General features: G+C 41.7%; 1 protein-coding gene across 11 annotated transcripts in view; it reads right to left on the bottom strand.

Moving 5' to 3' along the window:
• The window catches only part of ARHGEF3 (Rho guanine nucleotide exchange factor 3), a 245027-nt gene that overhangs the window by 23374 nt on the left and 196682 nt on the right, over nucleotides 1-24971 (bottom strand). For 8 of the 11 annotated variants that reach the window (XM_053296329.1, XM_053296326.1, XM_053296330.1 and 5 more), the window contains one exon: nucleotides 2789-2896. In XM_053296329.1, coding sequence (XP_053152304.1) covers nucleotides 2789-2896 — 108 coding nt within the window. Of the gene's footprint in view, nucleotides 1-2788; nucleotides 2897-3030; nucleotides 3070-3677; nucleotides 4155-15377; nucleotides 15695-24971 lie in introns of those variants that run through there. The other 3 variants (XM_053296333.1, XM_053296334.1, XM_053296335.1) reach the window with 3 other exon arrangements.

Here is a 24971-nt window from a genome sequence, read left to right as displayed (position 1 = left end):
GCTATGAGCCCCACCGGCCGTTGAGGTCACTTGAGGAGGTCCGTCTCCAGTTGCCACCAACTCGTTTGGTGGCTACACAGACGGGCCTTCTCGGCTGCTGCCCCGAGATTGTGGAATGCACTCCCTGCTGAGATACGATCCTCCCCTTCTCTGGCAATTTTCAGAAAACATCTGAAAACACATCTCTTCAACCAGGCTTTCTCAGCTTTTTAATACTTGTTTTTAAATTGTTCTGATTATTTAATTGTTGTTTTATGACGTTTTTGATGGTTAATCATTGTTTTATGCTTTATAATTTTTGTTTTAATTATTAATTGATTTTAATGGTGTTTTAATGTAAACCACCCTGAGCCTTTTGGAAGGGCGGTATAAAAGTTTTAATAATAATAAAATAATAATAAAGATTACAATATATACCTGAACCCAAGATGAGGTTTTCCCCTGGTTCTTTTCTGTTAAAAATTTAGGTGAGGCGGAGGATCATCTTGAATTCAAGTCTTCTTGGTTTTGGATAATATAGGTATAACCTCTATCTTTTAAGGCATCATCATAAACACAGACTCACCTTCTATTTGGGTAAATATGGCAGTGTTGTTTTTCTCCAGTCCCCAACAGTTGCCCTGCTAAACTGACTAGAGCCTTTGGAGTCAGATGATATATAAATTAAATAAATTTAAAAAATAAATACTATGAAGCAGGTTGAGGTGGTCACCTCAAGCAGAAATTTTGCCTTATGCTCCCCAGTTTGTTGCCCCATGCTTCCTCCTTGTTCTCTCTCAATCCTACGCATTGGCTATCTTAAGTGACTAACATGCTCTCCCTTTTCCTGCTGCAACCAAGAGGAGGAAGGGACTGGCTAGTTCAGTAGGAAGCAGCATGGGAGGGAAATGGCATATCTTCCCTAAATGCCTGCCTGGAGGCAGTAAGGGAGTGGATGAGGGATAATAAACAGAAGTTTGGGTTGGGACCCAAGAGTTGGTTTGGATCTGCCTGTTCTGGATAGGGTTACACGCCCCCTGAAAGATCAGGTACATAGCTTGGGAGTGCTTCTGGACCCAAAGCTCTCCCTGGTTTCTCAGGTTGAGGCAGGGGCCAGGAGTGCTTGTTATCAACTTCGGCTGATATGTCAGCTACATCCATTTCTAGAGGTAAATGACCTTATAACAATGGTACATATGCTGGTAACCTCCAGGCTTGACTACTGTAATGCACTCTACATGGGGCTGCCTTTGTACGTAGTCCAGAAACTACAATTGGTACAGAATGCGGCAACCAGATTGATCTCTGGGACAACACAAAGGGACCACATAACACCAGTTTTAAAAGAACTGCACTGGCTACCGATATGTTTCTGGGTGAAATACAAAGTGCTGGTAATTACCTATAAAGCCCTTAACAGCTTGGGACAAGGCTATTTAAGACAGCACCTCCTTTGTCATAAACCCTGTTGCCTGTTACGATCTTCTGGAGAGGTCTGGTTATGGTTGCCACCAGCTCATTTGGTGGCTACCCAGGACAAGGCTTTCTCTGTGACTGCCCCAGGGCTTTGGAATATGCTCCCTGCTAAAATAAGAGCATCTCCTCCTCTGTTTGTTTTCAGGAAGACCTTCAAGACTATCTTATTCTCATAAGCTTTTAATTGCCCCAGGGCTTTGGAATATGCTCCCTGCTAAAATAAGAGCATCTCCTCCTCTGTTTGTTTTCAGGAAGACCTTCAAGACTATCTTATTCTCATAAGCTTTTAATTAGAATTTTAATAGTTTTAATTTGTTTTAATGACTGTTTCATACTATTGTTTTTATTAAGTCTCGTGTATTTTAATCTGTGTTGACTTCTAAATATTTTAAATCTTGTACACCTTCTAGAGATGTACTTATCAAGTGGTATAAAATATGATAGATAGATAGACAGAGAGGTAAGAGGAATACTCTTGTCTTGCTGCTCCCCACATCCTCCATTCTGACTTGCTCAGGATGGCCAACCACACAGCTTCCTCTTTCCCCCTTTCCCATGTGACTGCCAGGAAGTCTCATCATACCAGAGGATCACTTGGTTCAGTGAGCGAGCGAGCATGTACACACACACACACACACACACACACACACACACAGAAAAGAAAATCCCTGATAACTGGACATTCATTACATCCTGTCCGCCTTTAGCTCCCATGCTTCAAGAATACTTCTCTATACATTAATACTGCAAACACGGAACAACTGCGGTTCCTGAAAAACTATACCAAAAAAGCTGAAAGTGTAACTACTATACATGTATGATTTTATGTTTTGCAAAGAGTATAGTTCTCCTTCACCAGAAAAATAATTGAGAATTGTGCATACATTAATTGTTACACAGTAGCAATCTTTCATTTGCTCTTATAGAAAGTCAAAACCATTATTTATACCTATTTTTTATTATGAAAAGAAATACTTTTTGTTATCTCCATAAGGACATGTGATATGTAACACAATTTTAAAAACCTCTAAAGATATAGTAGCAGTTGCGTCTCCTGCTAACCGAGCAGAGAGGCACCTTTTTAAAGTGGTTATTCTCTTTATCTAGCAGGGAGAGAGCAACTGGCCCTATCAGTCCCCAGCACAGCATCCTTCCAGTGGCTCTTGCTGGTGTCTATCTTATATTTCCTTTTTTAGACTGTGAGCCCTTTGGGGACAGGGAGACACTCTCTCTCTTTCTCTATGTAAACCACTTGGGAACGTTTGTTGAACAGTGGTATATAAATATTTGCATTTGTATTGAAAATTACTTAATTTTTAAAAATAGATTTTACCTGAAGTGTCTGGCCAAATCGCTTCAAAGGAGTTGCTCGGACAGGAGGAATTAAGCTTGCCAGTGATGTAACTCTAGAAAGTGGCCTGACCCGCTTATTACTGGGTTCCTGCAAATATTAGACAAAAATAATGGCGTTAGACTCATAAAGAAGCCCAGGGATTCAGTAATATAGTTTGAGATATTTAGCTATAGTGATAACCCAACACAGGCAATTCTAATGCTAACAATGACAATACATACCAATCCAGCAAATATATAAAACATCTGCAGTGGCACAAAATATTTTGGGTGGTGGGAGGCACCAAAAAATGTATTCTGTCTTCCCCAACAAACATTTAGTTACGTGTGTTTGTGCGCACGCACACACACACACTTACTTGGCTCTAAAATTTCCTACCTCTTCCAATAATGTAAAAGGTTTATTAACTATGCTTGTTATGATGACCTTGCCACTGAAGAGCATAGATATAACTTCAGATATTGCTCCCTGCTGATAATCAAATCTTTATACATTTCTGCATTTAATAAATACATTCTATTCCAAAAGGCAATAATCAAGACAGCTAAAGATGACAATGTTTGCAAAGGTAATTTTGCACATTTGATCATGTATACGGCTCATCTGTTTATTACAGCATATATTATACAACATATAATATGTATGCAAATGATTTCAAATAAAAAAATTATAAGCATCTGACATCAAAGAACATTTCAGCAACTCAAACTGACAATCAACATCTTGCACATCATTTAATCCCATATGTCAAGATCCTCTGAAGAAATAAAATTCCAATTCTGCACTCTAGAAAAGTGTAAACAAAACTATGATACAGGAGGCAGAAAAGCTACAGCAGTAAAAATTTTCCCCAAAAAATTATTATTACCCTTGCCTTCCTAACCTCCATCCGACATTGAAAGAATCTCAGACAACACATGTGAAAGGCAAGAAAAAGCCAGATCTTCCAGATGATATGAATAAATCCACAAACAAATCATATTTGAAGAACATTCTAAACCTGTTCATCTCTCTTTTTCAGCCATTGTTATGAATTTTGCTTATACACCTTTCAACTCTAGCTTCCTATAAAAATCCCTGGGAAAATAAACCATATCTTACTACAATCTTCCACAGTATTTTCATGTTAATTCTTTTTTTTAAAGAGATTAGTATGTTACTAATATTGTTCAGAAATATTTTATCAGCACAGCTAGAGCTAGGAGAACCAAAAACCAGCCATGTATTTGTTTCTCCACAAATTAAACTGAAAACAATCGACACCCCTAAAACATAGGACAAAAATGCTAAATAGCCCCGCAGAAACAAAAGATGTATCCACTTGTGGATCCTGATTTTAAAAAGGAAAAGCAGGCTGTGCCCTAATCTTCAAAGGTGCACTCAGTTTTTTTTCGTTGCCAGCAGCAATCCTTGGCTCAGCTTTTTGTACATTTATTTTTACGCCACTGCAGCACCACTGGAATACTGAACATAGTAGCAAAGTCTTTGAGCTTTCACTGCAATTCTCCTCTAAAGGGCGCCTCAGCCATCAGCTGCTTCTTATTTAGCATGCCAATTCTGCTGTACCACAAATCTCCCATGGCAAAGAGAGCTTTCATCAATCATACTGCACTGTAGTTAGAAGACACTGAAGTCCGGTGTGTGGGTCAGAGCTATGCTACATACAATACACTAAGTTTAAAAAGCTTATTTCATTACATATTTCCTTTGCTTCAATGGCTCTGGAATATAAGCTATTTAAAACTATACCAACTCATTGCTTGTTTACAAAATTGAGGTACCCGGGTTGTCTGAGGCAAGCTATCCTGAGACTCTAATTTGTCTAATTTGTCCAAGCCCCCTTTAAAGCCGTCCAAGCCCTCTTTAAAGCCATCCAAGCTAGTAGCCATCACTACATCGCATAACAGAAAATTCCATAGAATCTATCTAATTCTCTAGCGTATCCTTGGCTAATCCCGTGTGTGGCAGCTCTCGTGAGAGTTCGCGAGCAGAAGAACCGTGGTGATTGGACATATCTTCCATATGCAGATAGGGAGGAAGAACTTGTGAGAGCAGAAGCACCATGGTGATTGGGCAGTGGGAATTCCATATGCAGATAGCGGGGAGGAGCCTGTGATGATTAAGGTCAGTTTGAATGCATTACTGGTTGGAAGATGTTCTTGATTGTAGAGGAGAGAAATCTATATATTTATAGAAGGATAGTGGGCAGGGGTCTGGCAAAGAGAGGGATCATGATGGAGGAAAGAGACCCTTCAGGAGAAGGAGGCTGCCATTGTGTGAATTAGATAAAGAAACAAGGTCTGTCAACTCAGGAAGGGAGAGAGAAGGGAAGAATGAAAGAAGGGAGGGAGGGAGGGAGGGAAAGAAAGACAGAGGAGAAGAGCGAGTGGAGGAAAGAGAAAGAGAGAAAAAGAAGGGAGAGGAAGAGAGAGAGAGAAGGAAGGACGAGGAACAGGCCCAGGCCTGTCAGTGGCCTGAGAGAACGAGAGACCATGGCGGTAGTGAGGAAGGGCCCGGTCAACTGGTGATACTCCTGTGGGGAGGCGTTGGAGCAGGGCTCGGGTGAGGGTGGGGAGGTCTCTAGGGATAGGGGGCTGCAGCTTGGCTAATAGGTACCAGCAATGTTTCAGCCATGACCAAGAGGGGTGAGGGGGATAGAAGCAACTGGGTGGAGGAGGCGGTGCAGGAGTGCAGCTCAGGTGAGGGTTGACAGATCTCTGAGGTGAGGGGGGCTGTGACGGGGGTGAGGGGAGCAATTAAGTACTAGTGTGCAGATGCTCTGCGCGGGTTAAGCTAGTATTTATTTTTTGTATTTCTGTACTACCTGATATAGAAACCTCCAGGTGGTGTACAAGTTTAAATATAATATAAAAACAATATAAAACAGTTAAAGTTCATAAATCAGATAAAAATATCAATGAAGAAAAACATATTAAAATTTAGATTTCAATTAAAAGCCTGGGAAAACAGATATGTCTTCAGAGTCCTCCTAAGGAGATGCTCTTACTTAGGGAGTGCATTCCAAAGCCTCTGGGCAGTCACAGAGAAGGCCCGGTCCTGAGTTGCCACCAAGCAAGTCAGCAGAATCTGTAACTGGACCTTTCCAGATGATCTTAATAGGCGACAGATTTCACAACAGAGAAGGCACTCTCTTAAGAACCCTGGACCCAAGCCATTGAGGGCTTTATAGGTAACAACAAGCACGTTGTATTTCATTTGGAAACATATTGGCAGCCAGTTCAGTTCTTTCAAAAGCGGTGTTATATATGGTCCTTTGGGTAAACCCAGAGACCAGTCTAGATGCGGCATTCTGTACCAATTATAGTTTCTGAACTACGTACAAAGGGAGCCCCACATAGAGTTCATTACAATAGTCAAGCTTAGAGGTTACCAGCATATGTATAATTGTTTTAAGGTCATTTGTCTCCAGAAATGGATGTATCTGGTGTATCAGCTCAAGCTGATAAAAGACAATCCTGGCCACTGCCCCAACCTGAGAAAACAGGGAGAACTTGGGATCCAGGAGCACTCCCGGACTACGAACCTGCTCTTTCAGGTGGAGTGTAACCCCATCCAGAACACAGACAGATCTAAAGCATCTCTCAGGTCCTGACCCCCTACAGACAGTACCTCTGTCTTAGTTGGATTCATCTTCAGCTTGTCAACCCTCATCCAGCTCATTATTGCCTCCAGGAAGCATTAGGGGGGACATGCCATTTCCTGATGAAGTTGGTATGGAGAAATAGATCTGGGTGTCATCAGCATATTGATAACATCCCAGACCAAACCTGAGTTGGACTTAATCTTGAATGGTGCCCAGGAACTGGTGATAGATGTCATAATTTTTTGCAAGGACCTGCATAACTTGGAGTAGCACTCTATATTAAAGAAGGGATAGAATCTAATGAACTAGAGAACCTAGGAGGACCCGAGTCCTCCACAGAAAAATTATGGGTGACAATATGAGGACTGAAAGGAAATGTGTTACTAGGGGTGTGCTATCACCCTCCATCTCAAAACGCTAATGACACTAAACCATTTAGGCTAGAGAAATCCAAAACAGATTGTGAAAAGCTCCAAAAGGATTCCTCCAAATTGGGTGAGTGGGTGACAAATAGGGGTGGGTCCGGACCGGTCCGGAGGCCATTGTAAAGGCCTCCGGACCGTCCGGACCGGTTCGGACCTGGCCGGTCTGGTCCGGGTGGAGGGGGACCCTTTAAGGGTGGGGAGGGTTTACTTACCCCTCCTGCCGCTTTGCTCCCTCCAGCGCCCGTAGTTATTGTAGAAATTGTGGCGGCAGGATACCTCCCCGCCGCCCCTTCTTGCTCTGCAATTCAAAAGGCTGCAACAAGCCTTCTGCGCACGCGGCGTGCGAGCTTCACATCGACCCGACGTGATGGGTAGACCGGGCCTCTGATCGCCGGAGACCCGGTCTACCCGGCCTTGTCCCGGTGGGTAGACCGGGCCTCCGGCGGTCGGAGGCCCGGTCTACCCGTCGTGTCGGGTCGACGTGAAGTTCGTGCGCCGCGTGCGCGTGTGCAGAAGGCTTGTTGCAGCCTTTTGAATTGCGGAGCAAGAAGGGGCGGAGGGGAGGTATCCTGCCGCCCCAATTTCTACAATAACTACGGGCGCTGGAGGGGGCAAAGCGGCGGGAGGGGTAAGTAAACCCTCCCCGCCCTTAAAGGGACCCCCTCCACAGTGCTGGACCGCAGGTGTGCGGTTCCGTGCACACCCCTAGTGACAAAATGGCAAATGCGGTTCATTGTGAGCAATTGTAAAGTGATGCATATTGGGGCAAAACACCTCTGCTTCACATACATACTGATGGAGTCTGAGCTGTCAGTGAGTGACCATGAGAGAGATCTCAGGGCCGTGGAAAAAAGCTCGTTGAAATTGTTGACTCAGTGTGCAGCAACTGAGAAAAAGGCAAATTTCTTTTGCTAGGGATCATTAGGAAGGGGATTGAAAATATAAATGCCCTTATACAAATAATATTTTAATGCCCTTATACAAATCTATGGTGTGGCCACATTTTGAGTATTGTGGATACATTCTGATCACCATAACTTGAGGACATTGTAGAACTGGAAGAGGTGCAGAAGAGGGCAACCAAGATGACCAGCAGCCTGGAGCACCTTCCTTATGAGGCAACACTACAGAATCTGGGGCTTTTTAGTTTGGAAAAGAGCTATGGAAAGACATGATAGAGGTGTATAAAATTATGCATGGAGTGGAGAGAGTGGACAGAGAAATTTTTCTCCCTAGAGAAAAAAAGAACTAGAACACTAGAACCAGGGGTCATCCCATGAAACTGATGGCCAGGAAATTTAGGACACACAAAAGGAAGTACTTTTTTCACACACCACATAAGTACTTTTTCATACACCACATGAAACCACTGGGAGGGATCATCAGGGAGTTTGCCTTCTCTCTGGTTGATTCTGCAACCATATGTTCTAAGGCATAGTCACTTAGTATGTCTAAAAATTTGGCCTCTCTCTGTCAATACCAACATGTGAATTTGCACACTCTATATGAGGATATTTGGTGTCACCCATTATAGCAGCTCTGTCTCTCTTTGACGTCTCTCTGATTTGATTCTCCAACTCCAGGTCACTCTCGGCTATTTCATCCGGAGGGTGATAGCACGTCTCTAGTTCCTTTCAGTTCTTGTATTATCACCCGTAATGTTTTTGTGGAGGACTCCGGTCCTCTCCTAACTTGTATTCTATCCCTTATTTAACATGCAGTGCTACTCTACCCTCAATCCTCCCCTCCCTGTCCTTTCTGTAGCATTTGTATCCAGAAATAACAGTGTCCCGTTGGTTCTCACCGTTCCACAAGGTTTTCGTTATGCCCACTAAATCTAGGTTTTCATTAGCAATCAAGCACTCCAGCTTGCCCAACTTTGCTTGGAGGCTTCTGGCATTGGTATATGTCAAGTCCCTTACCTAGCATTGACGTGTGCTATCTCCTTTACTGTCATTTGACCAGCTGTCATGGGTTTCCATCTGCTCTACTCCTGGTTCTAATCTGTCTCCTTCTGGTTTATCTGAAATGTTTGCACACTCACACCTTAGGTGATTTTGCTTACCAAACCAAATACCACCCAGTTCCCACTGGCAACTCCCCAGGTGCCATTTTAAAAACTGCTCTTCAACCTTTTTGATTGTGTGTGCCTGTAGTCTAATTCCATCTTGGTTCAACTGCAGCCCTTCCCTTTTGTACAGGTATTGCTTGCCCAAAAAATATATCCCAGTATATTAAAAAAAATATCCTAACAAATATAAACCCCTGCTCCCAGCACCACTACCTTATCCATGCATCGAAACTTCCAAGACTTTTCAACTGCATTTCCCAACATTGTTGGTGCTGACATGCACCACGACAGCTGACTTCTTCCCAGCAATGCTTAAAAGCCTATCTAGACACTGTGTGACATCCACAGCCTTCACACTAGGCAGGCAAGTCACCTACATGTGGGTCACAAATCCATCTCTCTATGCCCCTAATGATCAAATCACACTAGGAGGCCCCAACCTCTCAGCCCCCTGAGTATCCTCTATGTGAGAGGATACGGGCTCATCACCCAAGGAAGGGGTTCTTTCTAAGAAAGCATTCCCCTCTTCCTCTGACTGATGTCCTCCTTCCTCAAGACCTTCATTCTCTATGACAGCAGGGAAGCTGTCAGCCTGGGAGCTGGATGCCTCAATCACATCCCTGAGGGTCTCATCCACACACCTCTCTGCCCCCTGAGATTCTCCAGATCAGCAACCTTGGCTTTGAAGGAAAAAACGTGTTCACTGAGAGCCAGGAGCTCTTTTCACCAAGTGCACACCCATGATTTCTGCCCCTCAAGCAGATAGTTGATGGAGAAATTCTGGGAATTCTGTGTTCGTTTAATGAGCAGAGGCCATCACCATCCATCAGGTTCAAGCTTTTATTGATCATGACATTCCAAGTGTCTCTCTTCCAAGAACGCACACTCAGTCTTTTGGCAAGAGTCTTTTATACTGTTTACTATAGCTCTAGGATTGAGTACATAGCCTAACAAAGGTCAAAGTTTCATGGTATACACCAATCATACTAGTACAAGCAGAATAAAGTTTAGCCATTGGTAGACAAGGTGAACCAACTACAAGGCAGAAACCAGCAATAATGCACCAATCAGTTTTAGCTGTGCTTATCCCTAGTCAGACAGGGCAAGATATGCTCAACAGGTGCTTATCTCTAGTAAGGCATGATAGAGTATTGTTTCCAGGAAAAGGGGCCCTGTAACAGCAGAGTGCAGAAACTTGTGACCTTTAGGGCGTATATAGGTGACACAACTAGATGAAAGGAGTAGTGGGATTTTTCTTCATCGTAGTCATGCATGCAACACTCCATGCAATACATTGGGAAGCACCCCACCCCTCTGCTGGCATTCTGTCTTCATAACTAGTTTTATTAGCTATTTAGATTATATAGAGCTTCTTTACGTGAAAGCAAGGTCTTAGCTGCAGTTGTCAGCTAATTAATTAATTAATTAAAGGTTTTAAGCTCTGCCTTCCAAGAAAATTAGAAAAGTAGGTTAGTACTCACTTTTTCCTTGTGCTGGGTACTCCCACTGTGATAAAGGGTGCTTGAGTGCTTCCCCTCACACTTCCCCTCTAAATTCCATGCAAAACTCCTTTTATATCTGTTAGGAAACTCCTGTTCACAAAACTCCAGATAGCATAGGTCTGAGTCCCCTGGTCTGAGCCTTTTCTTCTCAAAAGCTACTTCCAAACTGAGCCGCCTCAGGAATGTGGCCCTTCCCACAAGCTGTGTGACTCATCTTCAACTAATGCCCACCCACTGTCTCTCTAGACACAACTGAAACTGCCCTGTCAAAACAAACCACTATCCAGCCTAATATCAAACCCTAGGAAAGACTAGCCACAACAAACTCAACTTGTCTTTTCCCCATCGCTTTCTTAGATTTATTTGCTTGCTTGCTTGCTTGATTCATCCCCTGTTCTGAGCCTTGTCTTCTCAATAACTGCTTCCAAACTTCATAAGGTGTACGAAGAACCTACATAATTGGGCCTTGATCATGCGGCTGAGATTTACTGTTCTCCCAGCCATGCAGGAATGCATGAATAAGCAACTCCCCCCAAAGATGGTTTGACAGAATTAACTAATAATGTAACAGACACAACAGATGCACTAAGAGCAAAAAGCCCATCTTCTATTTCCCCTTCCCTGCAACCTATGGGCATACAACATACAGCAGGATCCAATTTTTTCCAATCCCAGTACTAATTTCCACAAAATTCTGCCAACTCTGTTTTTTGTTTCCTGCTCAAATATTAATTAAAAAATTAGCTTTTGGGTTGCAAATCCATCCCATAGATTGATTGATACCTCATGATTTAAGGATTGTAGAATCCTGAGACTGGAATAACTGCAGCAACATCATCACTGAGCAAGTACAAAAATTCCAACTGTCAAAGTAGAGCAATTATAGTCCATTACACTGGCACTGTAGTAGACCTTTTTGCACCTAAACAATAATTATGCATACAGCCTTTCAAGCCATAGAACTGAGTCCTTAACCTTTTGCTCACTACTGAACAGATGTTATATTTGTACATAACAAGATATGGTGGCTTGATAATCTGAAATAGAAATTAATAAGCTGCACTGTACCCACATTCTAACTCATCCACAAGACAAAGCAAGCGTATTAGTTTACTTAAGGAATAGGAATTCATCTAGGCTCAAATAAGAGCCTTCTTGTCAGACTAAGTTAATTCCATTTCATAACTTTTTATTCAGTTTGTTCAGCAATTCCACCCAGAGGCTCCTTATTTCCTCATTCTGTAGAATAAAAGGGGATAGTGAGGGTGGATTTTAATTTTCCTAAGAAATGGGTCAGATTTCCCTTTTTGTATGTAGACTATCGTGGACAGTGACATGAATAATGAGTTCTAGAACCCTACAGTATTGACTGGATGAGGTGGTACATAGTAGGCTTTTGTTTGAATTAACACCTTGTTTTTGCAGCTAAATGTGTAGTTTCCTGGAAAGCTAATTAGTATTTTTCCAATAAAAATTAAATATTAGCACATTTAAGAACAACTTTTTTAAAAAATACAGTTTGGATGGCAGGACCATAGGATGGCAGAACTGCACAAAAGGAGAAATAATAGACAAATATTTCCTGAGGCTCCATTGTATCTTTGACCATCACTAATGTACCCTACAATCACCATTCCATTGTGCTACATGTGTCAAGTTATTTCTTTGGCCATTCATCACATTTCCTTTATAAAATGAAATGCTCAGTGACCTACACATCAGCACAGCAGCCATTTAAGTCTCCTTGGCTCGAAGGCCTCTGCATCAGAAAATATTACAATCACAAATCCCACTTAAGAATGTTATGGAAATGGGATTCCACTATTTAGAAGCCCAGTCCTAAAACATACTGTATAATGTACATGTAACTTCATAAGAGAAGCATACCAACATGTACAGTAGTGTGTGATCTGATAGCATATTGTCAGAATATGGCACCAATGTAGAGTAAAACTAACTCACTGAAACTGATATAAATCCACTGAAATTGTTTCATTCAATAAATGAGTGCAAAATATACATTGTTAAAAATTCCTAACTTTCTGAACTGATTAACAAACAAAAACTTTTTCAGAAGGCACAAGGAAAAAGATTATTCAAAGTTTATTAAACACATTCAACATCCTAACTCTATGGCAAACCTATATTAAAATCATTCAGGTTCTACAACTAATGATTTTAACCTGTATTAAAATCATTCAGGTTATACAACTAAATGTCGTCTTAACATATGATCCATCTTGATCCAGCAAGAGTGATTTCTTTTGCAAGCAGACTCCCTTCCAGATTGGGCTCCATGCACAAAAGGGTGTACCTGGTGCTTCATGTGCACTCTCTCTTGCTGGATTAGGGGTATTCATGCACTGCCAGGCAGCTGGTCAATGTTGTCAGCAATTCTGGTCACTTAAGTGGAGGGAGGCACTTATTCCATGTACTTTCCCTCCATTTCCCCACACCCAAGAAATGATGAGCACCACCAGAACAGCTACATTTGTCATTTATGGTAACCCTTACCCAATATGCCATATGCAAAAATAACTGCTGCAGACAATATACTATGGATTAGGACCACTATCCTATGACAAATATCCAGAAATTTGTCCTTTAAGGCACAGTAATAGTATCAACAGTGGAGCCCCAGCTCAAGGCGGCCCTAGATAAACCTGATTATATAGATGTTTCCCAGTATGGCTTCTGGCCCGGGTGTGGGATGGAAACTGCCCTAGTTGCCCTTGTGGTTTACCTATGCTAGGTCATCCTAGACGTCTCAGTGGCTTTTGATGAACCATAGTATCCTTCTAGGTCACCTCTCTGGGTTGGAACTTGGGGGCATAATTATAGAGTTACTGCAGTGTTACCTTGAGAGGTTGTACTCAGATGGTGGTGCTAGAGGATGCCTGCTCCAGCACCTGCCCTTTGGCCTATGAGGTGCTGCAGGGATCTATTCTGTTCCCCATGCCGTTTAACATCTACATGGAACTACTGGGAGAGATAAGCAGATACCAGCAGGTATCAGATAATTGGTGGGTGTCCTTAACCAGTGTTTAGAGGCTTTTCTGGGTTGGATGGGGACAAAAAAGCTACAACTTAATTCCACTAAAACAGAAATTATCTGGGTCAGTAAAACTGGTTATCCAAGTGGTGAGGAAAATCTGGTCTTGGATGAGGTAACACCCCCCATGAAAGACCAAGTTTGCAGCTTGGGGTACTTCTGGACCTAACACTGTCCTTGGAGACACAGGTGGCTATGGTTTGCAGGAATGCCTTTTACCTGCTATGTCTGGTATACCAGCTGCCACCCTACTTGAAAAGTAAGACCTGACCTCAGTCACCACTTCTTCTTCTTCTTCTTATTATTATTATTACATTTATATCCCGCTCTTCCTCCAAGGAGCCCAGAGCGGTATACTACATACTCAAGTTTCTCTTTCACAACAACCCTGTGAAGTAGGCTAGGCTGAGAGAGAAGTGACTGGCCCAGAGTCACCCAGCTAGTATCATGGCTGAATGGGGATTTGAACTCGGGTCTCCCTGCTCCTAGTCCAGCACTCTAACCACTACACCACGCTGGCTCACTCATGCTTTTCTGATGTCCAGACAGAATTGCTGCAATGTGCTCTTTGTGGGGCTGCCTTTGAAGACAATTTGGAAGCTTCAGTTGGGGCAGAATACTGCTGCAAGGATACTCGTGAGCATGAGTCTCTCCAGCAGTATCATACCCATCCTACAGCAGTTTTTCTATTTAGCAATCTGCCTGTGGGCTAGATACAAAGTGTTTGTCTAGACCTTTAAGGTCCTACTTGTCTCGGGGCTGGGCTATTTATCAGATCATATTTGCCCATACGAACATCCTTCATTCAGCATCTCAGGCCCTGCTCGGCTGCTGACTGAGATTCATTTGGTGTGGACTAAAGCCAGGGCCTTTTCGGTTATGGCCCCTTGGCTTGGAACACCTTCCTGGGTGTTTCAAGAGGTATTTCATGGCTTTGCCATGCTCCCTCCCTCAGGATTTAAAAAAAGCATCTGAAAACCATCTTCTTAGAAAGGCTTTTTAGTGTTTTATTTAAAGCTTTATCTGGTGGGTTTTAACTTTTAAACTTTCAACTTTTAAATCTGGTTTTAACTGGATCATGTTTTTAGTTATTTTACTTATTTTATTAATGTTGTGATTGTTTGGTCATTTTTGTGAGCCACCTCTAGCAGTATTAGAAATACAGGAAGCTGCCTTATACTGAGTCAGACCCCTGGTCCATCATCTAGCTCAGTATTGTCTACTCTGACAGGAAGCAGCTCCCACAGTTTCAGTAAGCAATCTTTCCCAGCCCTACCTGGATAAGCCAGGAACCTTCTGCATGCAAGCATGCAGGTGCTTTCCCACTGAGCCATGACCCCATTCCCTAGGGCAAATATCTTCCAATGTTCACATGTAGTTACCCATACAATGCAAGCCAAGGCAGAACCTGCTTAACAAAGGGGGCAATTAATTCTTGCTACAAGACCAGCTGCCCTCCCCAAATTGTGGGTATTTGGGGATAGATAGATAGACAGATAGATGTATATATATTCCCAATAAAGGAAAGAAGCAGCAGCTAATCCATGAGTTTCATATCTCTCCAAAGATAAAATGTGCTAAAAGAATAATATTTTGCAAAATAATTTCCATTACAGAACACTGATTAGGGCTAAAATGTTATGATGTGGAGCAGGGGCGTAACAAGGTTGGCTTGGGCCCAGAGACAAGGTTTGAAAATGGGCCCCCCGCCACCGCCTGTCACCACCTTCCTCTCCTTCTCCTGGCCCAATGTAGACTCTGCTAACAATCCCAACTAGTTAAAAGGTGTAAATAACAGCACAGCAGAACCAACTAGGTACACACACACACACCCTCATGTCCAAGACAAACTCCTTCATCACAGCCTTTTTTTTTTTTTTTTTGGTAAATAGCACTTACAGCAATAGCACTTACATTTATATACTGCTCTATAGCTGGAAGCTCTCTAAGCGGTTTACAATGATTTAGCATATTGCCCCTCAACATTCTGGGTACTCATTTTACCGTCCTCGGAAGGATGGAAGGCTGAGTCAACCTTGAGCCCCTGGTCAGGATCGAACTTGTAACCTTCTGGTTACAGGGCGGCAGTTTTACCACTGCGCCACCAGGGGCTCTTCTCGCTACCACAAGACCATTTAATTAATTAATTAAATGCCACCAATACTGTCTTTACAGCAAGGAGTTCCACAGGTTAAAGACAATATGAAGAATTGAGGCAGCGTTTGGGAGAGCTGTAGTAACCAATAGCCCTAATTATAACTATATGGGCAAGATCCAGGGGCTAAGCCCTATTGACATTAGTGATTAATTAATCACAACTGATTAATTTATTAATTAGCCACGATTCATGTGCCTCATACATTTCCATGAGGCTTAGACTGGATGCTGCCAGCGCCATGCCCAGCTGAGCGGCGGCCTGCGGGCAGGTGGGGAGAAAAACTGGCCTCCACGCAGATGGGGAGGGGGAAGAGAAGTGGGGGGCATGCCCAGCCATTGGGGCGGTTGCAGAGGGGCAGAGAAGCAGGCCATGATCATTCAGCTCGGGCTGCTGCCCAATGCAATGTGCCCAGCCACGCAGGCAGGGAGAGGGAGAGAAGCGGCTGCTGCAGTGAACACTCAGCTAACTTGGCTCCGAGTCCTCCTGCTAGTCCTGCTGCTGTAGCCCCATGTTGCCTGTATCCACAGTCATGTGACTTTCTGGCTCACGTGGAGCGCTGCAGCCAATAGATGGGTGAGGAGGAGGAGCTGGAGCCCATGTGACAAGGCAAAAGGGTGGAGAGGGAGAAAGGAGGGAGGGAGGACTACGGCACACTCCTGTCCCGATTTCAACAAGGATTTTTTAAAAAATAAAATAAAATAAATGATACACGAAGAAGCTGGGGGGGCGGGCACTGGGGGGAGACATGTGACATGTCTCTGGGGGGCCCCCCAGAGGTGGAGCCCCCGAGACAACAGCCTCCCCTTGCCTAATTATAGTTACGACCTTGATGTGGAGAACAAATTAGTCTACACTTCACAATGCACCAGAAGAGTCCACAAACTGAGACAGTATATAGTCTTTGTTTCAAATATGATTCACCAGTTTTATAACTAAAACAAAACAAAACCATGTTTCAGACACCTTATTCATGGCAGGATTTCTATACACTCATTTATTTTCAGTGTTTCTAGTTTGGTCAACATTGTATGGGCATGTCAACATTTGTGATGGCAGAGAGCCTGAACAATTTTTATTTGCATTAGTCTACAACTAGTTGATTTGGCACTAGATAAAATCGTTCTATAAAATAATCCCAAGTGGTGAGATTTAGTGGGAAACCACAGTTAGGGGAAAGCCACATTCAAGATCAGTTCCATAGGGTGTTACAAAGATTTAGCACTAGATAGGGCCGGGTCTCCCCCCCCCCCCATGATAAAGAGGCATTCTTGGAGAGGTAATTTACCAGCTACCGTTCCATATACTCAGTTGAGAGAAAATCCCATTTAACTTGATAGGATTTACTTCTGCATAGGATTGGGCTGAAATCATGTTTTGCATTAATTTTTTTTCATGCAAATACAATAATTTCTTCAGCAAACTGGAACAGAGCAGCTAGTAAAAGTTAGATATTTAGCTGAAACATTACTCATACATTTGGAAAATTAGTCCACTGATTTAGTTTTTCAGGCAAAATCCTTGGAGCAAGGCTATGTTTTTGAGCACTCTTAAGTTCCAAAGGTGTCCTTTGTTTAATTACTTGGATGTTTTGGGGGGTTTGCAGGGAGGAGAGGTGTTTCAACAGGACAGCTCTGTTTTTCTAAAGCTATCTTAAAAGCATGTTGTGGATCTTCATAGCTTGCTTCTTCCTTTTTTCCTAAAGTCTGCTTGTCACAAAGCCAAGGTAAAGATGAACATTGCGGAGATGTTTCCACAGCAGTTTTGTTTTTTTTAATCAGGAAGGACCAATTTGCAAAAGATTTAAGAAATCACGATTCAGGATGTCATCATTTTAGAACAGTGAACTGAATTAGATGAGTGCTTTCCACTTTTTGAACCCCATCCTTTCTTCAGTCTCTATATACAGTGAAATTGGTTTATATGAAAAATAAACAAGTTGAAAACAACCCATAAGAGCAATCTTGGAGAATGATTATCTTTTACGTCACTCTATTTTATTGAAGTATTATACTGTGTAGTGTAAACAATGGCACAATCAGTGCCCTCATTACACAGAGTTGGGTGGAGCTCAAATTTCTGACAAGTCAACAATGGTCCAAGAATTACCTCAGATTAAAAACAAGTGGCTGAAACACCTTTAGATTTCTGCCAATGTTGTAGTTCAAGCTCTTAATCAGTACTCTGGGTTAATCTAAAAAACTGGTCACAGCTTTCTGATCACTACATAGCAAAAAGATCTCAAAGGTATCAGGAGTCCATCCAGACAAGCCAGAGACTTGAACAGCATTAGTACAAGACAAAAGTACTTTGTAAATCTGTTTCACCATTTTGATCTCTCAGCACACAGAGGCTGTGATAACATATGACGAATGGGTTTTGATAATAATACCTGAAGTAACTCAGGCAGTGTGAACAACTTCATTGGGAAGTTCTACTGTATTACTAAAGTTTTTGTAGCAAATAGCTAACTATTGGAATAAATATCAGAACATTATCCAATGTAAAAAGCTTCATATAAAGCTTCTGTAAAACCAAATGATGTATAGTAGTTCTGCAAATTGCCTGTGTTGCAACCGTAATTAGTTTGAAAACCGATCTGCAACATTTACATTAAGCTCTTGCGCAACTGTTGATAAACTAGTTTAGAACTGGTTCCAACATAATATGATTGACTTTTTAAATGTCTCACGTGGGTGTCTACAGATGGAAACATTTCACTGAAAGTGCAGACTTTTCCATTGCTAAACTTATTGGTTGGACTTGACAGAAATGTAAGGTTCTGTTTTCAGATTCATTAAGAAATGTATAGACCTCATGCAATATTTCCTTTAAAAAGCCAACCCATTACTAGATAATGTTACAGCTGAACATTCAAAAATACCAGGAAAATCACCCATAAAGTATTACAAAGTATTTACAATATACTGCCAATATGCTTTCAGCAGGTTCCATAATTATAAGAACTAAAGGGACTGGCTTTTCTTTAAAAATTATACAAGCTGAGATTTTCTGGGTTTTGCCCAAATTGTTCCTTTTTAAAGTCCTTATCCTATATTTAAATGCACAATTCAATTGTGCACAATTCAATTCAGCTTCTTCCATATGAAGCTTCTTGTGTAGTGGTGTACTACCTAAATGCATATATTAGAGATTTATTTATTTATCATATTTGTATACTGCCTGATTTAAGTGAAAACACTGAGCAGAATCTGGACTACAGTAAATTAATCTTGAAGAAGCCACTGAAATAAGTCAGACAAGTTAATCATTACTAATTTATGTCATGACTAATTAATTTCCATAGGATTTGGTCATGCATCCGGACTTAGTCGGAATCCTAACTGGATTCCATAGTTGCCCCAAGTTTTGGTTCATTTTGATTATAGCTTTTGAAAGTGAAGTACAGTAGTTAGTTTTGTTTTGTTTTTAACCTGACAAACATGTATGATTACAGTGAAATGGTATTTAAGTCCAACACATAATCCTTAGATTCTTGGGAGAACACTAATTGTTTTTCCTATTAGAAAGTTATCTTTTCTTACTACCATGCAATTTGTCATTCTGATGACTCAGGCTACTAAGTCTTCTCTGAATAGGCTTAACAAAAAACCAGCATATTATGTAATAACATACAAACGAATCAGTCAGATTTATTAATGCCCAAACCAAAGGCCATGGCATATGGAAGAAGAAAACATGATACAGCACACACAATACCCATGTCATAAATACATGCAGATTTATATAGATAAAAATATAAAAACAAAAAAGGATTAAATACAATCAAATAACCAATACAAATAACAGTCCTAAAATATATCTGACTGATTTTTCAAGTCAGATATGTGTAGATGTGTAGCAAGTCAGGCTACACATCTGGTGATCCCTATATCCCTGCCCTTTAAAAGGGATGCAGTTTTAACCATAGTGGATATGACACCAATTTCTGATCCAAAAGAGAAATCAGTTATCTTATTCTGTTATCAAAGAGAGCAGTTTACGAGCTGCAAAAACCTTGATTAAAGAGGGACTGAAATATAAGATGCAGTGAGAGTTGGCACTGTTTGGCTCTACAGGAACTTTCTCTGGTATAAATTTCTCAATGAGTATTTTAAAATGGAGAGAACCCACTACTCTTTGAAACTTGCTTCCTCTACATGAAGTTATAAATTAGCTAGTAGTAACTGGTCTCTCACTGGTCATTAGAAATATAAATAAGGTTGACCCACAAAGATGCTTTGTGTAGCCTGTCTCTTAGCTAATAGCTAATGAAGGCCTAGCCCAGCCCTAGATATCTTCTTTGAACTGCACTCTGATTAACTGATTCCAGCCATTCGCCAGCTAGATATGATCCTGGCTGCCAAAGCTGCCTGTATTCCAGACCTTAAGAAATACATACACTTTCACAGGCATTTTGTTTTGTTTCATATATCCTTTTTGAACCTCAGCACAGCCTGAACAACCATATGGTTCTACTCTCTTCCTTTTCAATCCATACCTGTCATTAAGACAGTCCTGCTGGATCAGACCCAAGGCCCATTTAGTCCAGCATCCTGTTTCACACAGTGGCCCAGCAGGTGCCTCTGAGAAGCCCACAGGCAAGAGGGCATGTCCTTCTCCTGCTGTTACTCCCCGGCAACTGGTATTGGGAAGCAACTTGCCTCTTGGGCTGGAGGTGTCCTCAGACGCATGGAAAAAGTCAGCGCTACTAGCTGACCAAGTTGAGCCAACATTTCATAACCTTGAGGAACGTCTTCCAGCTTTTCCAGACTATGCTGTTAGAAAGCATTACCTGCTTTCAAACAGATGCATCACCGAGCTCTAGCCTTTTAACATCTCAGACACAAGTGTCAGAAGGGAAACCAAATATGAGCATACAAGTGGGGACCTGCAACAAAATGCTGCAGCATATCCCCAAAAGCCCATAACATGGGAGTGCTTCTGTAAAGATATAGAAAACTAAACAACAGCAACAACAACCATCAGTAAAACTGTGTATGTGTTTCTTAGAGTATGATATACAGATAGCCTTTGAAGAATCAGATCAAACTGGAGGGCAATTAATCTGTAAAAATCCAGTAGGACAGACAGCAAGCAATAATCAGGATATTAATGTCATTTCCAGGATCAGATTCTAGACAGACTTAAAAAAAAAAAAAGGAAAAAGGAACAAAACTTGGGGATAAGGGTCCAAAGCTGGCAGAGGCGACAAGAAGCAAAATTAGGCTGGAGTTAGCAGACTGAAAGGTTCAAGCTAAGAACTGGAGAAGAGAATGGCTGGAGGCAAATATTCAGAGTGCAGATCCAAGAAGATAGCTAGTAAGACTTTGGCTTTGAATTTGCCCTGCCCTGCACAGAAGCAAGAGCCACCTAAAGGTGCAGCAGGGAAACAACCTGCCTAGAGAGCAGAAGGCTGTTGGTTCGAATCCCTGCTGGTGTGTTTCCCAGAATATGAGAAACTCCTATATCGGGCAGCAGCGATATCGGAAGATGCTAAAAGGCATCATCTCATATTGTGTGGGAAAAGGCAATGGTAAATCACTCCTGTATTCTACCAAGAAAACCACAGGGCTCTGTGGTCGCCAGGAGTCAACACTGACTCAACGGCACAATCTTTCCTTCCCTTTTTGCACAGAAGCAGCTGTTCCCACCACTCAACTCCCAGTGCAAGCTGGAGCCCCTCAGGAGAACCAGAGTCATGGCAAGCTATAGTAACATCTAGGAAAGTGGTGCATGGAGTACTGGAAGTGTAGTACTTCCCAGTGATTTCTTACTTATTTAGAATATACGTATTTCACCAATAGGTACATTAAAAGTAATTGAAAAACTTTTCCCTCAGGCAACCCACCTTCTTCAGAGTCATCACAAGTAAGAAAAAGATAAATCTTCAAAATACAAAGATCTCTTGCTCTTTAACATCTGCAGTCTTTCTCCACCACAATTTTCCTACTGTTTATATCCTGCCACCTAAGTCCTGTAAAGGCATTATAGCATCAAGAAAGCATAATTATTAAGCATTCTTAGTCATGGGGAGGAGAAGTTTTTCTCCCCCTCTCACAATACTAGAATCAGGGGTCATCCCATAAAACTGATTGCCAGGAAATTTAGGACTGACAAAATGAAGTACTTTTTCAAACACTGCATAATTCATCAATGGAATTCTCTGTCACAGGTTGTGGAGAGGGTCACCAGCTTGGATGGCTTCAAAAGGGGCTTAGACAAATTCATGGAAGATAAGTCTATCAATTACTACTATACAGATGACTGATTACTATAGGCACCCAGGCTCAAAGACAGGATGCCTCTGAATATCAATTGCAGGGCAGCAACAGCAGGAGAAAGGGCATGCCTGCACCTCTTGCCTGTGGGCTTCCCAGAGGCTTCTGGTGGGCCACTATAGGAAACAGGACCTTGGGCCTGATTCAGCAGGCTGTTCTTATCTTTGCCTGCAAAAAAACATTTGTCTCTGCAGACAAAAGACTGTATCCATAGAGAGTGGAGGTGTCTGGTTCGAGTGCATTGGCATGAGGGTAGGGGTTGCTGATGCTCCTATAGGTAGGCACTATACCAGAGTATAGTATCCCGAGTATAGTATCCACAGTTTTAAATAACAGGGTTCTACTGTTAGTCCTAACCTGCTGCTCATTACTGGTATACTGAAGTAGACCCAGCTTTCTGTTTATTTTACATAGCTACAAAAGTTGTGAAGGCAAAACCCTAAGAAGCAGGGTTTCAAATTCCATAGACATTTGTTGATTATGGTAGGTATTCATTTATCTTTCCCCAGTCTATATTGATCGAAGAACTTACATTCATCTGTTAGCTGATGGAATTCATGCACTGAAAATCTGCATTTGAATGGGTTCAAATGACCACCAGAAAGTAAGGTGGAAGTTGCTGGAGTGCACACTTCCAGCATAAGGCACAAATTGTACCCATTTCATGTTGTCTGAATCCACCAATGTTGGGTTGCCAGTTCTCTCTGCCTTCCGACAATCATTTGGCACTTGAAGTTGGGCAAATGTCAGCAGTCTGGCATGGAAACTGGACTTTGAGGGGTTCAGACAATATGCCTGCTGGGAGTATACACTCCCTAGGAACCAGAGATTCCCAAGAATCCACCCATAGATTCAAATCCACCCTAGCTATAAGAGGCTGTTAACAAATTATTACTTTTAACCTGTCCCAACTGTAGAGTCTTGGGAGGACAAAAGTCACACTATTGGAAGGTCTTTGTAGAATATAAAGTGAAAAGGTATGGCAGGTTAGTATACAAGTTTTACAGTTTTGATCTGAGCATGCAAATGGGGATTAGTTCTGAAAATACATAATAGTGGTGTAACTTCTATGCTACATATATATATTTTGTAAGGGAGAGAGAGCTAGGAACCAGAAGTGTTCAGCCTCAGTCTAACATTTCTTAGGTATGATTTTTAGTAACAAAGTGAAGTTTCTATAAAAGGGTGGCGTATATCCGTAGCTGTAAGGGATGAAAGAACTGGAGAGCAACCTGAGCAACTTTCCCTTTAGCACTAGCATGGTGTTAGCTCCAATCCTGCATCTGATAAATATACAGGAAGAGGGGTCATCGGACTACAAGGAAGAGGCCTGCTTACTCGATTTCCCCAACTGCAACCTCTTTACCTCACTCCCAATCTCATACAAATCAACGGGTGGTAAAATTGACTAAAATGGAACACAAGTCCTTTCGGGTCAATTCATTTATCAGTAAGTCATTCATTGTTTTATTTCTTTTTAAAGATCTATGCACTAACTACTAAATGTGGGGGGGGGGACTAAGGCGGAGTTCTCACGGTCACAAGGATCCTGATTAAAAAGTGATCAGCAAGCCCCAAGAAGCTGATTGTGAGAATGCAGAATATCAGGGCAAACTGCTCCAATTAACCAGCATTTAACCAGAATAGATAACTAGGATTCAATGTGATCATGAGAACCTTCTGATTGTGAGAACGTAGCCACAGGTTGTTCCAATATGTTGTTGGTGAGACAATGTGTGGAGTGTGTCATTCATTCTGGGCACTATCCAACTCTTGACACTTGCACTGAAACACAGAAATGTCTACTGCAGCAACGGGAGCTACTTTTTCCAGAATACAAAAAAAATTCAATAAAAACCTACAAAATCTTTTTGACCAGGGTCCATAGCAGGATACAAAATGAATGTGTGTATTGTAAACAATGAAATCTGCAACATGAACTGCAAGACTGCAATCTTATGCATACTTACCTGGATATGAACACTACTGAACACACTGGTACTGATTGAGTATACATACAAAGGATTGTCATCTCTAAAAAAAGGGTTGTAGTCTCTATTTACTCTTCCTGCTCAAGAACAAGCAGCAGGAATATTTATGACCACTTATGACCACAGCCCATATCTACATAATTAGAAGTGATACTGTTAAAATTACTTTCCTGTGCTCAGAGCTCTCTGCTATCTGCTACAAAGAGTCAGAGGAGATCTATTACCAAAGACCCTTACAGGAGGAGAAGTTATTAATATCTATACAGGAGGATATTACATTTTTTCCTGTTTCTTTTCCTTCCTTCCTTCCTTTTCAAGAAATGCATGTTTCAAATATTAACATGTAGTGAACAATGCTGATGAATAAACCCTTGTTTATCCCTTAAATGTGAATATAGTTTAGTTTGAAAATAGTGCTTTTGTTGCCATACATTAATTTAATTTCTGGCAAGGAAGCTCTTTCTTATTGTATCCTGTTTACCAGTTTCTCAGAGAGCTAGATTTGCCCATTTACCTAAACGTGTGTCCTTTCCCCTTTAAGTCCTTCATGTGCAAATTACAATGGAACTGATGCAAGGTCCACTTTTGTAAACCAGAGGTATCAGAAATTTCTGGCTCCTATTTAAAGACACCGTATCAAAACGGCATGCTAAAAACACTACCATAAATTTCCAAGAGATTTCTCAAAAAGGAAAATTTAACAACTCCAAAATGTTTCTGATTCTGATCCTTCACAACCACCTTCTCTAACTGCTCTGTACCTACAGCTGTCTTGTACTCCCCTGTATTTCTTCTGCCCAGAAAACCTCCCAGCATCTGTATCCTGCCTAACACCTGCCTGCACAGTGATCTCTAGATATGCTTCAGCTCATCTAGCAAGCAGGAACACAATAAGACACACTGGATGACATACAGACTAATGAGCAGGGACATGACAGGAGCCCTTGCCCAACTCCCCCTTTGCACACACTGTTGTGCAAGAGCCACTGGACTTCCAAATACTACTCACACTCCAGAAGGGACTCTGCAAAATCAGAAACACGTCACTATTGGCAATACGTTTCAAACATCAGAGTCATCC

This window comes from Hemicordylus capensis, chromosome 2, assembly GCF_027244095.1.
Source record: "Hemicordylus capensis ecotype Gifberg chromosome 2, rHemCap1.1.pri, whole genome shotgun sequence".
In the NCBI taxonomy this organism is placed as follows: domain Eukaryota; kingdom Metazoa; phylum Chordata; class Lepidosauria; order Squamata; family Cordylidae; genus Hemicordylus; species Hemicordylus capensis.
This window is presented reverse-complemented; position numbering and strand designations above follow the sequence as displayed.